Source organism: Solanum verrucosum, unplaced genomic scaffold (genome assembly GCF_900185275.1).
Source record: "Solanum verrucosum unplaced genomic scaffold, falcon-dt-bn FXZP01000103.1, whole genome shotgun sequence".
In the NCBI taxonomy this organism is placed as follows: Eukaryota; Viridiplantae; Streptophyta; class Magnoliopsida; order Solanales; family Solanaceae; genus Solanum; species Solanum verrucosum.
Window position 1 is genome coordinate 5,568,179 of NW_026020048.1, and position 10,495 is coordinate 5,578,673.

At 31.9% G+C, this 10,495-nt stretch overlaps 2 protein-coding genes across 2 annotated transcripts; both read left to right on the plus strand.

Moving 5' to 3' along the window:
* The first annotated feature begins 5,065 nt into the window (after nt 1-5,065).
* LOC125822148 (CSC1-like protein At4g35870) lies at nt 5,066-7,740 on the plus strand. The gene has a single exon (XM_049501525.1). It carries the CDS (start codon nt 5,185-5,187, stop codon nt 7,678-7,680), a length of 2,496 nt encoding a protein of 831 aa, XP_049357482.1. The 5' UTR covers nt 5,066-5,184; the 3' UTR covers nt 7,681-7,740.
* Nucleotides 7,741-8,953: 1,213 nt separating this feature from the next.
* On the plus strand, nt 8,954-10,112 carry LOC125822338 (uncharacterized). Its single transcript, XM_049501731.1, has 3 exons — nt 8,954-9,284; nt 9,375-9,426; nt 9,879-10,112. Exons 1-3 carry the CDS (start codon nt 9,148-9,150, stop codon nt 10,047-10,049), a joined length of 360 nt encoding a protein of 119 aa, XP_049357688.1. The 5' UTR covers nt 8,954-9,147; the 3' UTR covers nt 10,050-10,112.
* Nucleotides 10,113-10,495: the final 383 nt, after the last annotated feature.

The window sequence follows — 10,495 nt, forward strand, 5'->3', positions numbered from 1 at the left end:
AGGAAAATATTAATTGACTACTTCCTAATATGCATCTCAAATCTCAAAGTTTTCACATGGCCGAAGAAAAAAAAAGTTCAAGATATTATTACCCCTTTCGTCTCATATTAATTATTCATATTATTAAAAATAATTATTTTAAATTATTAATTAATTTATAAACTAAATATAGAAGTAATTAATTTTTTTCTATTTTATCCTTACAATTATTTTTTTAAATGTAAATAAATTTGTAAAGTTTTGAAAATGTGAGGGAACATGAACAACTAAGATGAGACAGATAAAATATTAACGAACCAAAATATTAATAAGAGATCATGTATTAAGAGCCGACTAAGCTACTCTTGTTTATTTGATTTTATTGAACAGGCCAAGTGTGATTATCATTAAGTCAACAAATTAAGCTTTTAATCTTCCTCATTTAAACATTAATAAAATTCCAATTTTCTTTATCTTTTTAAAGTCGTTACCTAATTAATTATTTCTGTACGGACCAAATCAAGCCGCATATTATATGGTTTCTTTTACAAGAATAGCTTGTTCTTTTTTATTAAATTAATCTAATCTGCATGTGGTCATTATAATAGTGTCTGCTTTATCCTTTAACCAAAATTTGCAGGTTGTAATTAATGTCAACCCATGATCTATGCACTAATCATCTTTTATACATCACTTATTTATTTAAAGGGGGTAAAGGTCAGGTGCACATTTCCTTTTTGACCCCGTCATTAATGTGTAGTCTAGTTCCTTGAAAGAGTCATTTTTTCTTCTTTCTTTTTGTTAGATATTTTTAATTCCAGTTTTGAATGGTTCTTACAACATTAGATTTGTTACCAAAGTGATTTAACTTTGTATTTTTTATTATAATAATAAACAATTTATGAAAAAAGTGAAGAGTTTTTTTTTTACTTCAAAATATAATATTTTTTTCCCACTTCGGTGCTCAGAATCCGCGACATCTGCATTCAGATCACGTACTGCAAGACCGAGGAGTGACACTTTCAACATGATTTTCTTCATACCAGGATTCGAACACAAAACTTCTGATTAAGGGCAAAACGGTCTCACCACTTTACCACTATATATACATCATGTTACATAATGAGACTTTTCTAGATGTTTTAGTCTCATAAAATATTTTAATACAAAAGAGGGAGGAAAATATGGAGTGTAGAAAAGTATATGATGGAAGGTAACGAAAGATGAGAGCGCAAATTATGGAGTCAACAAAGAAAAGGAAAGGTGAAGCAGTGGAGTCCATAAGAAACGCCTAATTATGAAAGGTTTGAGGCACAGCACTCAAACTGAGTATTCAGTATTCAACACCACTAAATCTCAAGATTTGAACCCAACAATTAATATATATCATCACGACTCATGGGGTAAACTAAGATACTCAAAGATTTTAAGGTCCAATCACTCGAAGTTGGCGATAAAGAGTCCTACATCAACCGGGGTGAATGAGTTTTTTTTAATATGATTTGAACAATTCTGAGTTAATTTTTGAGATTGAGTTAATTTCAAAATAATTAATTTATTTCCTTAAACTAGGAGTAGCAAATAGGAATTAATGGACAAAAGAAACAAGTGAATTGTAGAAGGAAAATAAAGATGCTTTCAACTAGGAGTGTGAAATGAGTGTGTTGGATTGAAACTGGAAATATTAAAATGGGTTGAAATAAAAATTGAGTTGGGTCTTGACCCGTCAAGTTTACTTTGGGCTCAAATGAATTAGACTTAAATGAGCTAACAATTGAGTTGGGTCAAGCCCCGCCCAATTTGACCCGTTTAATGTCACTTATTTTAACATATTGCTATTTAACTTTTATAACCATAGTTTGAATTTCGACTCAAGATTTTTTTTAAAATTTTTTTACAAATAGATAGATAAATTTTAAAAGATATAAAATATATAGTAATTCATACCTTCAATATAGAAACATACATTATATCAATGTAAATAAAAAAAATTTAAAACAAATTAAAATTGGAGATTCAATTGGACTGAATTGAAGATTCTTTTAAAATAAATTAAGATTTGAATGTGTTGACTGTTGAGATTGTAATAGTCTTTTTATCAAGTGAAAATTTCTAATATGACATATATTATACTAATATTTTCGAGTTATAGCAGTAGATTTAGACTTTCAAGTTATAACATTAAAAATTTCAGGTTGTAACATATTATTAAAAAAAAAAATAATTTAGTAATTAAAAACATTTGATTTAAAAAGAATAAAAAGATAAAAAAAATTAAAATTAAACGTTTTTGAAGGAAAAAATGAAAAAAACGGAAATAGGGATTATCTTAAATTTGAATTAATTTAAGATAATTATTAATTAGCATGAATTAAGGGATTTCAAACTAATTAAGAGTATTCAGTTTCCTTAATTCACTCCAATTTGTTAAAATTAATTTAAAAATCAGATTTTATAGAGATGAAATATATAGTTAGTGATAGATGTCCCCCTGTTAGTATCCACAATGATGTTGGTGTGCGGGTTTTTTTAGATCAAAAGAAAGCTAATGTAGATTTCTTTACGATTTCATATACTTGGAAATAAAATTTATTCCAAATTAATATATAAGATAGTGTAACTATTTGTACAGGTTTCAGATTTCAGATTTCATATACATGATTCATTAATTATTCATACAGATTTCATATACTAGAAAATAAAATTTATTTCAGATTAATATATAAGATAGTGTAAATATTTGTACAAATTTCAGATTTTAGATTCCAGATTTCATATACGCGATTCATTAATTATTTATACAGATTTAATATACTTGGAAATAAAATTTATTTCAGATTTATATATAAGATAGTGTAAATATAGTGTAATATATAACAAACTTTATACCAATCTTATTCAAGTTTCATTCCAACACGAACTTCAGTTTATATCACACATATTAATTAACAATAAATCAATTTCATATAATCACACAATGTATATCATTTGTATAACAATATTATATCACAATTAATGCAATATCCAACCATCAAACATTAAATTGAGTGTCATACACATATTAATCAAATTTCACACACGTTTCATCCATTAATTGTACAATTTGGATTCACACTGATATTTTAAAATAGTGAATCCAAATGGTATGAAATCTGTATATTACTAGTATCCTGAAATTATAATAGCTAAACAGTAATTCATATGTAGATGGTATCTGATTGGAAGAAAACATATGATATTATATATCATCAAATACTTAAATACAAAAAAGTTGTTCAAAAGTAAAAAAAAAAAAACATGTAATTCTAAAAAAGTAGAAGGTGCAATCAACTATTTCAAATTTCTTGTACGTGGTCTTGGTGTAGGATAATTGGTGGTATCCGGAACATGTTCTTTTGCTATGCGAGGTCCACCAAATTTGCTAGCAATCGTACCAGTAACTTCACACTCACTGATCGCGCCATTCTCACTTTTTATATATACAGTTAATAGACAATCACACTACTGTTAAAACACAATTCATACCATTTGTATACCACTATTATATCACAAATCATACAATATCCATCAATCAACTGTTTAATCAGAATCATACACATATTAATCAGATTTCATACACGTTTCATTCAAACAACTATTTCGAAAATAATATAAGAATAATGTGATATTTTTAGGAAAAAATCAGTAGTTTTAATAATGTGAAAATAAATAGAATATAATATTTACCCTAACAATTTTTTTTTGTCTTTTTTAGGTGTTGGGACTTCTGATTCCTTCTTTTTTTTTTGAATCTTCTTGTAGATGGTTTTGACGACTGAGCAACTTCAACATTCATTATTTTTTTTCTTTTTTTCTTTTTTGATTCAGTAACAAAATCAGAATCAAAAGGGGTTTCAACATTTTTCCCCTTCCTCTTCTTCCCCTTTCGATTTATCGGACTCACCCTTTTATTTGAGTCATTTTTTTTTCTGTTTTTGATCTTTCAATAGAGATGAATCACCCCTAGCCGGAGTTTCAACAATGTTTGGCAGCGGTGTTTGAGTCAAAATGTTGAAAGATGGAGCATGAACTTCATCCGTAGAAGTTCCTTCGACTAATCGAGGGATCTTTCGAGGAGTTACAACCATTTTCTTCGACATGATTTTGTTGAAAAAACTAAATTGAATGGAGGATTGTAAAGTTAGTGTAGTTTGGTGGTGAGAAAGATGTGATAGATGAAGGTAAAATTGGGCTAGTGTGTTAATGGCATGTAGAACTAGATGAGCGTGGGGGGAGGGGGGAGGGATTGACGTATGGGCGGTTTGGAGGGGGTGGGATTGACGTATGGGAGGTGGTAACGGTAAAGAAGGAAACTTGTTGTAGGTGAATCCCTATATCTATGTAACTGATAATTTCAGATTTAAAAAAGGAACAGAAATCAATTTAATTACATATTATTAATTAATAATAAAAAACCATAAATAGATTAATCATTTATTAAATAAATGGAAATTGATTTTTAAATAAAATTAATTGGAGTGTAACGGTAAAAAAGGAAGTCTAATCAATGTAAATCCCTAAATTCGTGTAACTGATAATTTCTATTTTAAAAAAGGAACTGAAATTATATTAGCTAGCTCTTAATAATTAATAATATAAAAATATAAAGAGATTAATTATTTTTAAATAAACCTGTAATTAATTTTTAAATAAAGTTAAATTTAAGTAATATGTTATAACCCGTAAATAAACTGTTATAAGTAAGAATATTTTAAGAATGTGTTTAAAACTTGTAATATTGACCCTTAAATGTGTATATGGTGTGATTTTTCCTTTTATCAAGTACCATCATTTGCTCAAAGATCTGTGATGGATGTACGTACCATTGTTGTAGTAACACAATATATGGGCCTCTTAATCGTATTCGCCCATTAGAAAAAAGTCGGGTCATCTCTATGGGGCCTAGCAATTTCGGTTGTGTGAGTGTTTACTCCTTCCCACATGGTGGTTAAAGGTAAACCAATTAAAAATTACTAATTGTGTCATTATGATAGGCTTTAATAATTAAAAGGGGTTTAATAACCTGAAATTGGATCTTAATTCTTAACATCAAAGGAATTACCTTTCGATATCCTCATTTCTCATCACCTTCTCGGGTCAATCGGTTCTGCAATTAAGCGACCCGCCAAAACCCTAACATTAGATGAATCTCAATTTCAATTCAATATGATCCAATCCAGCTTCTCTGCAGACCCACCTTTCATGGCAGCCAACTCCACTTTCTCTCCTCCGCCGTCCGCCGGTGACGGAGACTTCAATTACGACGTCGCCTGGTATGGTAACATCCAATACCTCCTCAATATCTCCGCCGTTGGAGCTTTGACTTGCCTTCTTATTTTCATCTTCGGGAAGCTTCGAAGCGACCACCGTCGCATGCCCGGTCCCACTGCCATTATCTCCAAGCTCTTAGCTGCCTGGCACGCCACTGGTGTTGAAATCGCCCGCCACTGCGGGGCCGACGCTGCTCAATATCTCCTTATTGAGGGCGGCAGCTCCGCCCTGCTATTATTCCTCGCCCTTCTTTCTCTTGCAGTAATGCTGCCGTTGAATATATATGCTGGTAAGGCTCCTATGGCTGATCAGTTTTCAAAGACTACAATAAATCATATAGAAAAAGGTTCTCCATTACTCTGGATTCACTTTATATTTGTTGTTATTGTTGTTGTTTTGGTACACTATGGTATAAGTGAAATACAAGAAAGGTTGAAAATTACTAGACTTAGAGACGGCTATGGAAATCCGAGTAATTCTGGTACGAATGTCAGTGCAATTTTTACCATTATGGTGCAGGGTGTACCTAAAACCTTAGGTTTTGATAAAACACCTTTGGTGGAGTATTTTCAGCATAAATATCCAGGGAAAGTGTATAGAGTAGTTGTGCCTATGGATTTGTGTGCTTTGGATGATTTAGCTACAGAGTTGGTGAAGGTTCGGGAAGATATCTCTAAACTAGTGTCAAGAATTGAGTCACGGGGTTATTTGAATGAGGGTGAGGAAGACGAATATGATAATGATAGTGTGAATGGACGGGGTTTGTTAGCACGACTGTGCTTCCTGTGGAGAAAGGCTAAGGATACATGGTATCGTGTTATGGATCAATTAGGCTTCTCAGATGAAGAGAGGTTGAGAAAATTGCAAGAGTTGAGAGCTGATTTGGAGATGGAAATGGCATCTTATAAAGAAGGGAGGGCAAGAGGTGCTGGTGTAGCTTTTGTGGTATTTAAGGATGTATTTACAGCTAATAAGGCTCTCCAGGACCTCCGAAATGAGAAGAGGAGGAGATATGGTCGATTCTTCTCAGTCATTGAGTTGCAACTACAGAGGAACCAGTGGAAAGTAGAGAGAGCTCCTTTAGCCACTGACATATACTGGAACCACCTGGGATCGACAAAGTTCTCTTTAAAGTTGCGCAGAGTGTTGGTGAACACATGCCTACTGTTGATGCTTCTATTCTGCAGTTCTCCACTAGCTGTGATTAGTGCTATTCAAAGTGCAGGGCGAATAATCAATGCTGAAGCTATGGATCATGCTCAGATGTGGCTAAACTGGGTGCAGGGCTCGAGCTGGCTAGCAACAATAATATTTCAATTTTTGCCCAATGTTCTGATTTTTGTGAGCATGTACATTGTTGTCCCTTCAGTTCTTTCTTATCTTTCAAAATTTGAACAACATCTTACTGTGTCTGGTGAGCAAAGGGCTGAGCTACTGAAAATGGTTTGCTTCTTTCTGGTAAATCTCATTCTGCTTAGGGCTCTGGTCGAATCGACTCTTGAGGGTGCTCTCTTAAGTATGGGTCGGTGTTATTTGGATGGAGAAGATTGCAAAAAGATCGAGCAGTACATGACTGCTTCCTTTTTGACAAGGACATGCCTTTCGTCTCTTGCATTTTTAATTACAAGTAGTTTCTTGGGTATATCTTTTGATTTATTAGCTCCAATTCCTTGGATTAAGAAGAAGCTTCAAAAGTTTCGTAAAAATGACATGCTTCAGCTGGTACCAGAAAGGAGCGAGGACTGCCCATTGGAAAATCAAGACATTGATAGTTTGGAGAGGCCTCTGATTCATGAAAGGATTTCAACTGTGATTGCTGACAACAATGGATTTTTACGTGATGCCTCTCCAAATGAAATTGATTTCCCTGGACAAGATTTGTCTGAATACCCTCCAGTCAGCCGAACCTCACCAGTTCCAAAGCCAAAGTTCGATTTTGCACAGTATTATGCTTTCAATCTGACAATATTTGCCCTAACCCTGATCTATTGTTCGTTTGCTCCTCTGGTGGTTCCTGTTGGTGCAGTTTACTTTGGGTACCGATATGTAGTTGACAAGTACAACTTCCTGTTTGTATACAGAGTGCGAGGTTTCCCTGCTGGTAATGATGGGAGGTTGATGGATACTGTATTATCTATCATGAGGTTTTGTGTTGACTTGTTCCTCCTTGCAATGCTACTTTTCTTTTCTGTACGAGGAGACTCAACTAAGCTTCAAGCCATATTCACACTTGGATTGTTCGTGATGTATAAAATTTTACCCTCTGATAATGATTCTTTTCAGCCAGCTTTATTACAAGGCATACAGACTGTTGACAACATTGTCGAAGGGCCAACTGATTATGAGGTGTTCTCACAACCTACATTTGATTGGGATACATATAATTCATGACACTTGTGAATAAAAGCAAAGATTTGTGTTGACATTTTGTATATATTCTTATTTGTAATTGGATGTGTTTCTGCATCGATCAGATCTCTCTTCTCTTTTCTTGGTTCATCCTTTGGGTGGAACGTTTAGTTGGAAACAGATATTTGGCTTATAATGTCTAACCTGGTTCCACTGTAGTAGTAGTAGTCTGTATTTTTACGATCAGGTCTTGACCAATCTACAGAGTGAATAGATGTTGTTTGTTTACCTCAACATCTGCTCAAGTTACTTTAGGGTTGTTGCGTGTTTGGTCGATTCGCTTGGGGGAGAAACATTATATACCTTTGGCTTTCTCAAAGGACTAAAGTTTTCATTGATGTTTGCCTTTTCGTTTGTCCTCGCTTTTCAGCATTGCTGGATAGTACATTTCCTAGTAGTCGTAACAGCTGGAGTGTATTTTTTTTTTCAAGTTAAAAATAGTAGTATTGCTTTACAACCAGGAAGATAAGTCTAAATAACAAGGTTCTTGGAGAAATGTTTATTTTGTTTGCTGTTTCCTCGTGCGTTCACGTTATAGCATATGATTGTAGGTCAACCCTATGCCAAAATATTTAGTACGTGATACCATTTTCTTTTTAGTCCGTTTCAAAAATAATATCACCTTATTATAATTAGAAATCATTTCATTTTAATATGTTGTTTCAATAAAACTTTAATGCTCTTTTCTAGGGGGCATGATTGTTTTTTCTTCTTCTTTTGTTCTTACCAGAAGGTGAGGAATCAGTTTAAACATACAATGATTAAGAATTAATGATATTCATGGTATATTCACATGTAAGGAAAGAAGATAAATAAAAATAACAAATGTATATTTTGCGTGTTTATTACAAAATAAAATTGTGTGTAAGGGTATCAAATGGACGGATAAAGTTAAAATTGAGCCTTAATTATTTAACTTGTCCAACTCGTGATATATAGCTTATCTAAATTTGAACAATTTTACTTGTATGATTAAAGAGGTTCAACTTTCGTAAATGTATGTATAAACAGATAATAATTCATTTAATTTTTGAAATGAATATTAGGAACCTTAAATACTTGGACAAAATGAATTATAGGCAAGATGAGAAACTTAAGGAGATATATGAAAAACAAAGTCAAGTCTAAGACCTTACCCTACGTAAAATCTTGGCCAAGCAATTAATTGTATCATTCAACCTTTAACTATAACTAACTCTGTACAAAGCCAGTACACTTAACTAACTTATCACTATTTTATCTCTCATTTTCCTCCTCTTTGAGACAAAACATGTGGTACATGTTAACTTATGGTAAAAAAACATTTTCCAAGAAAAGGTATAAATAAACAAGACCAGTTATAGAAAGTGTCACAAGTAATGGTACTTGTGACATTTAATTAGTAGAACTAATGCAATTTTCTTCTTTATATGTTATTTTAATTAGAGAAACAAATTAAGGGAGACAGAGATGTATCATTCTTCAGTGAAGAGCATTTTTGTTGAGGAGCAAAATGATGTTCCACCTATTTGCCCTAAACCTAGAAAACTTGGATCCACTACTACTCTTCCTGAATTCCTCAAATCCCTAAATTGCAATGATAACAGGTATTCCTTCCGTCTCAATTTATATGATTCTCTTATTTGTTTGTTAGATTTCTTGAGAAATATATAATATTTGGAAATTCATGTGATCAGCCAGAAGAATTTTGATGGAAGAAGTGGGATTCTCAACATTGTTGCTGAAAAGGTTTGTTATCTAATGACTTTAAATCTTGAATACGTACGCCTTTTGATTTTTCGCGGAATTCTTTTGTAGTTTTGCAACTCTATTATTACTTCTTATTTTGATGACAATTGTTGGTTTTCTTAGACATGATTGACTATAAAAATTACTCATTTTTTTGAAATAATTTTTCACTTTATTTGAAAAATAGTGTCTAGCATGAAAATTTCAAATTCAACTTGAAGTTATATATTTCAAATTTGAAAAATAACTTATAACCTATTTTCACGTTTCATTTTTGAAGTTGTATTTAAGTACATTAAAAAATGAACAGTATTTCAAATATTTTTAGCAAAAAGTATAACTAGAGAACTCAATTTTCAATTCCAACTCCACAAATTTCAAATAAAGTGAAAAATATTTGAAATGTACGTCGAAACGCAAACTTAATGACCTTTTTTTCTTTGGCAATGCAGACAAGAGATGGAAGAAATTCACCATCATGTTACTCAGGGTCTCCTCCAGGGAGAACAAGTAATCCTTTGGTACAGGATGTACAATTTATTCAGCAAATGGAACATTTTTCACCTTTAACAAGAACTAATTTGTCTGATAAATTTGGTTTTACCTCTGTCTCTCCAGCTTGACAAAATACACAAACATCACAATTTTTTTCACTATTTTGTTTACTTAATGTTAAGATGTATGAGAAATCCCTTTTAAAGGGAGTTACTTTTTTTTTTTTTTTTTTTGCGTAGTGCAAGAGTGTTATGTTAGATTATGTAAATATTAAGTAGGAAGATTTTTTTATTAGTAGACAATAGTACGTGTTAACTTTGAAAGTGACGTGTACTTAAATAATATTTGTTAATTTAATGTTGAGTTCTTTTGAGTAAAAAGCTTACGTATTTGAGCAATTAATGCATCAACTTCTTTTCTTCTTTTGGTTTAAAATGGAGAATTAAACAAAGTTATTTATATATGGAGAATTTTGAGATTTTAAAGATTTAAATGAACGTGTCAGTTCAAAGAGATAACAACACATATTAGTATAAAAAAAATTAAGTTTATAAAGTTGAAGAATATTTAATAT

What these genes read in the sequence shown, in the direction of transcription:
- LOC125822148 (XM_049501525.1), top strand. Translation starts at nt 5,185, where the DNA reads ATGATCCAATCCAGCTTCTCTGCAGACCCACCTTTCATGGCAGCCAAC.
- LOC125822338 (XM_049501731.1), top strand. Translation starts at nt 9,148, where the DNA reads ATGTATCATTCTTCAGTGAAGAGCATTTTTGTTGAGGAGCAAAATGAT. An exon ending in CTAAATTGCAATGATAACAG is followed by an intron (nt 9,285 to 9,374) that starts GTATTCCTTCCG and finishes TCATGTGATCAG; the next exon opens with CCAGAAGAATTTTGATGGAA. An exon ending in TCAACATTGTTGCTGAAAAG is followed by an intron (nt 9,427 to 9,878) that starts GTTTGTTATCTA and finishes TTGGCAATGCAG; the next exon opens with ACAAGAGATGGAAGAAATTC.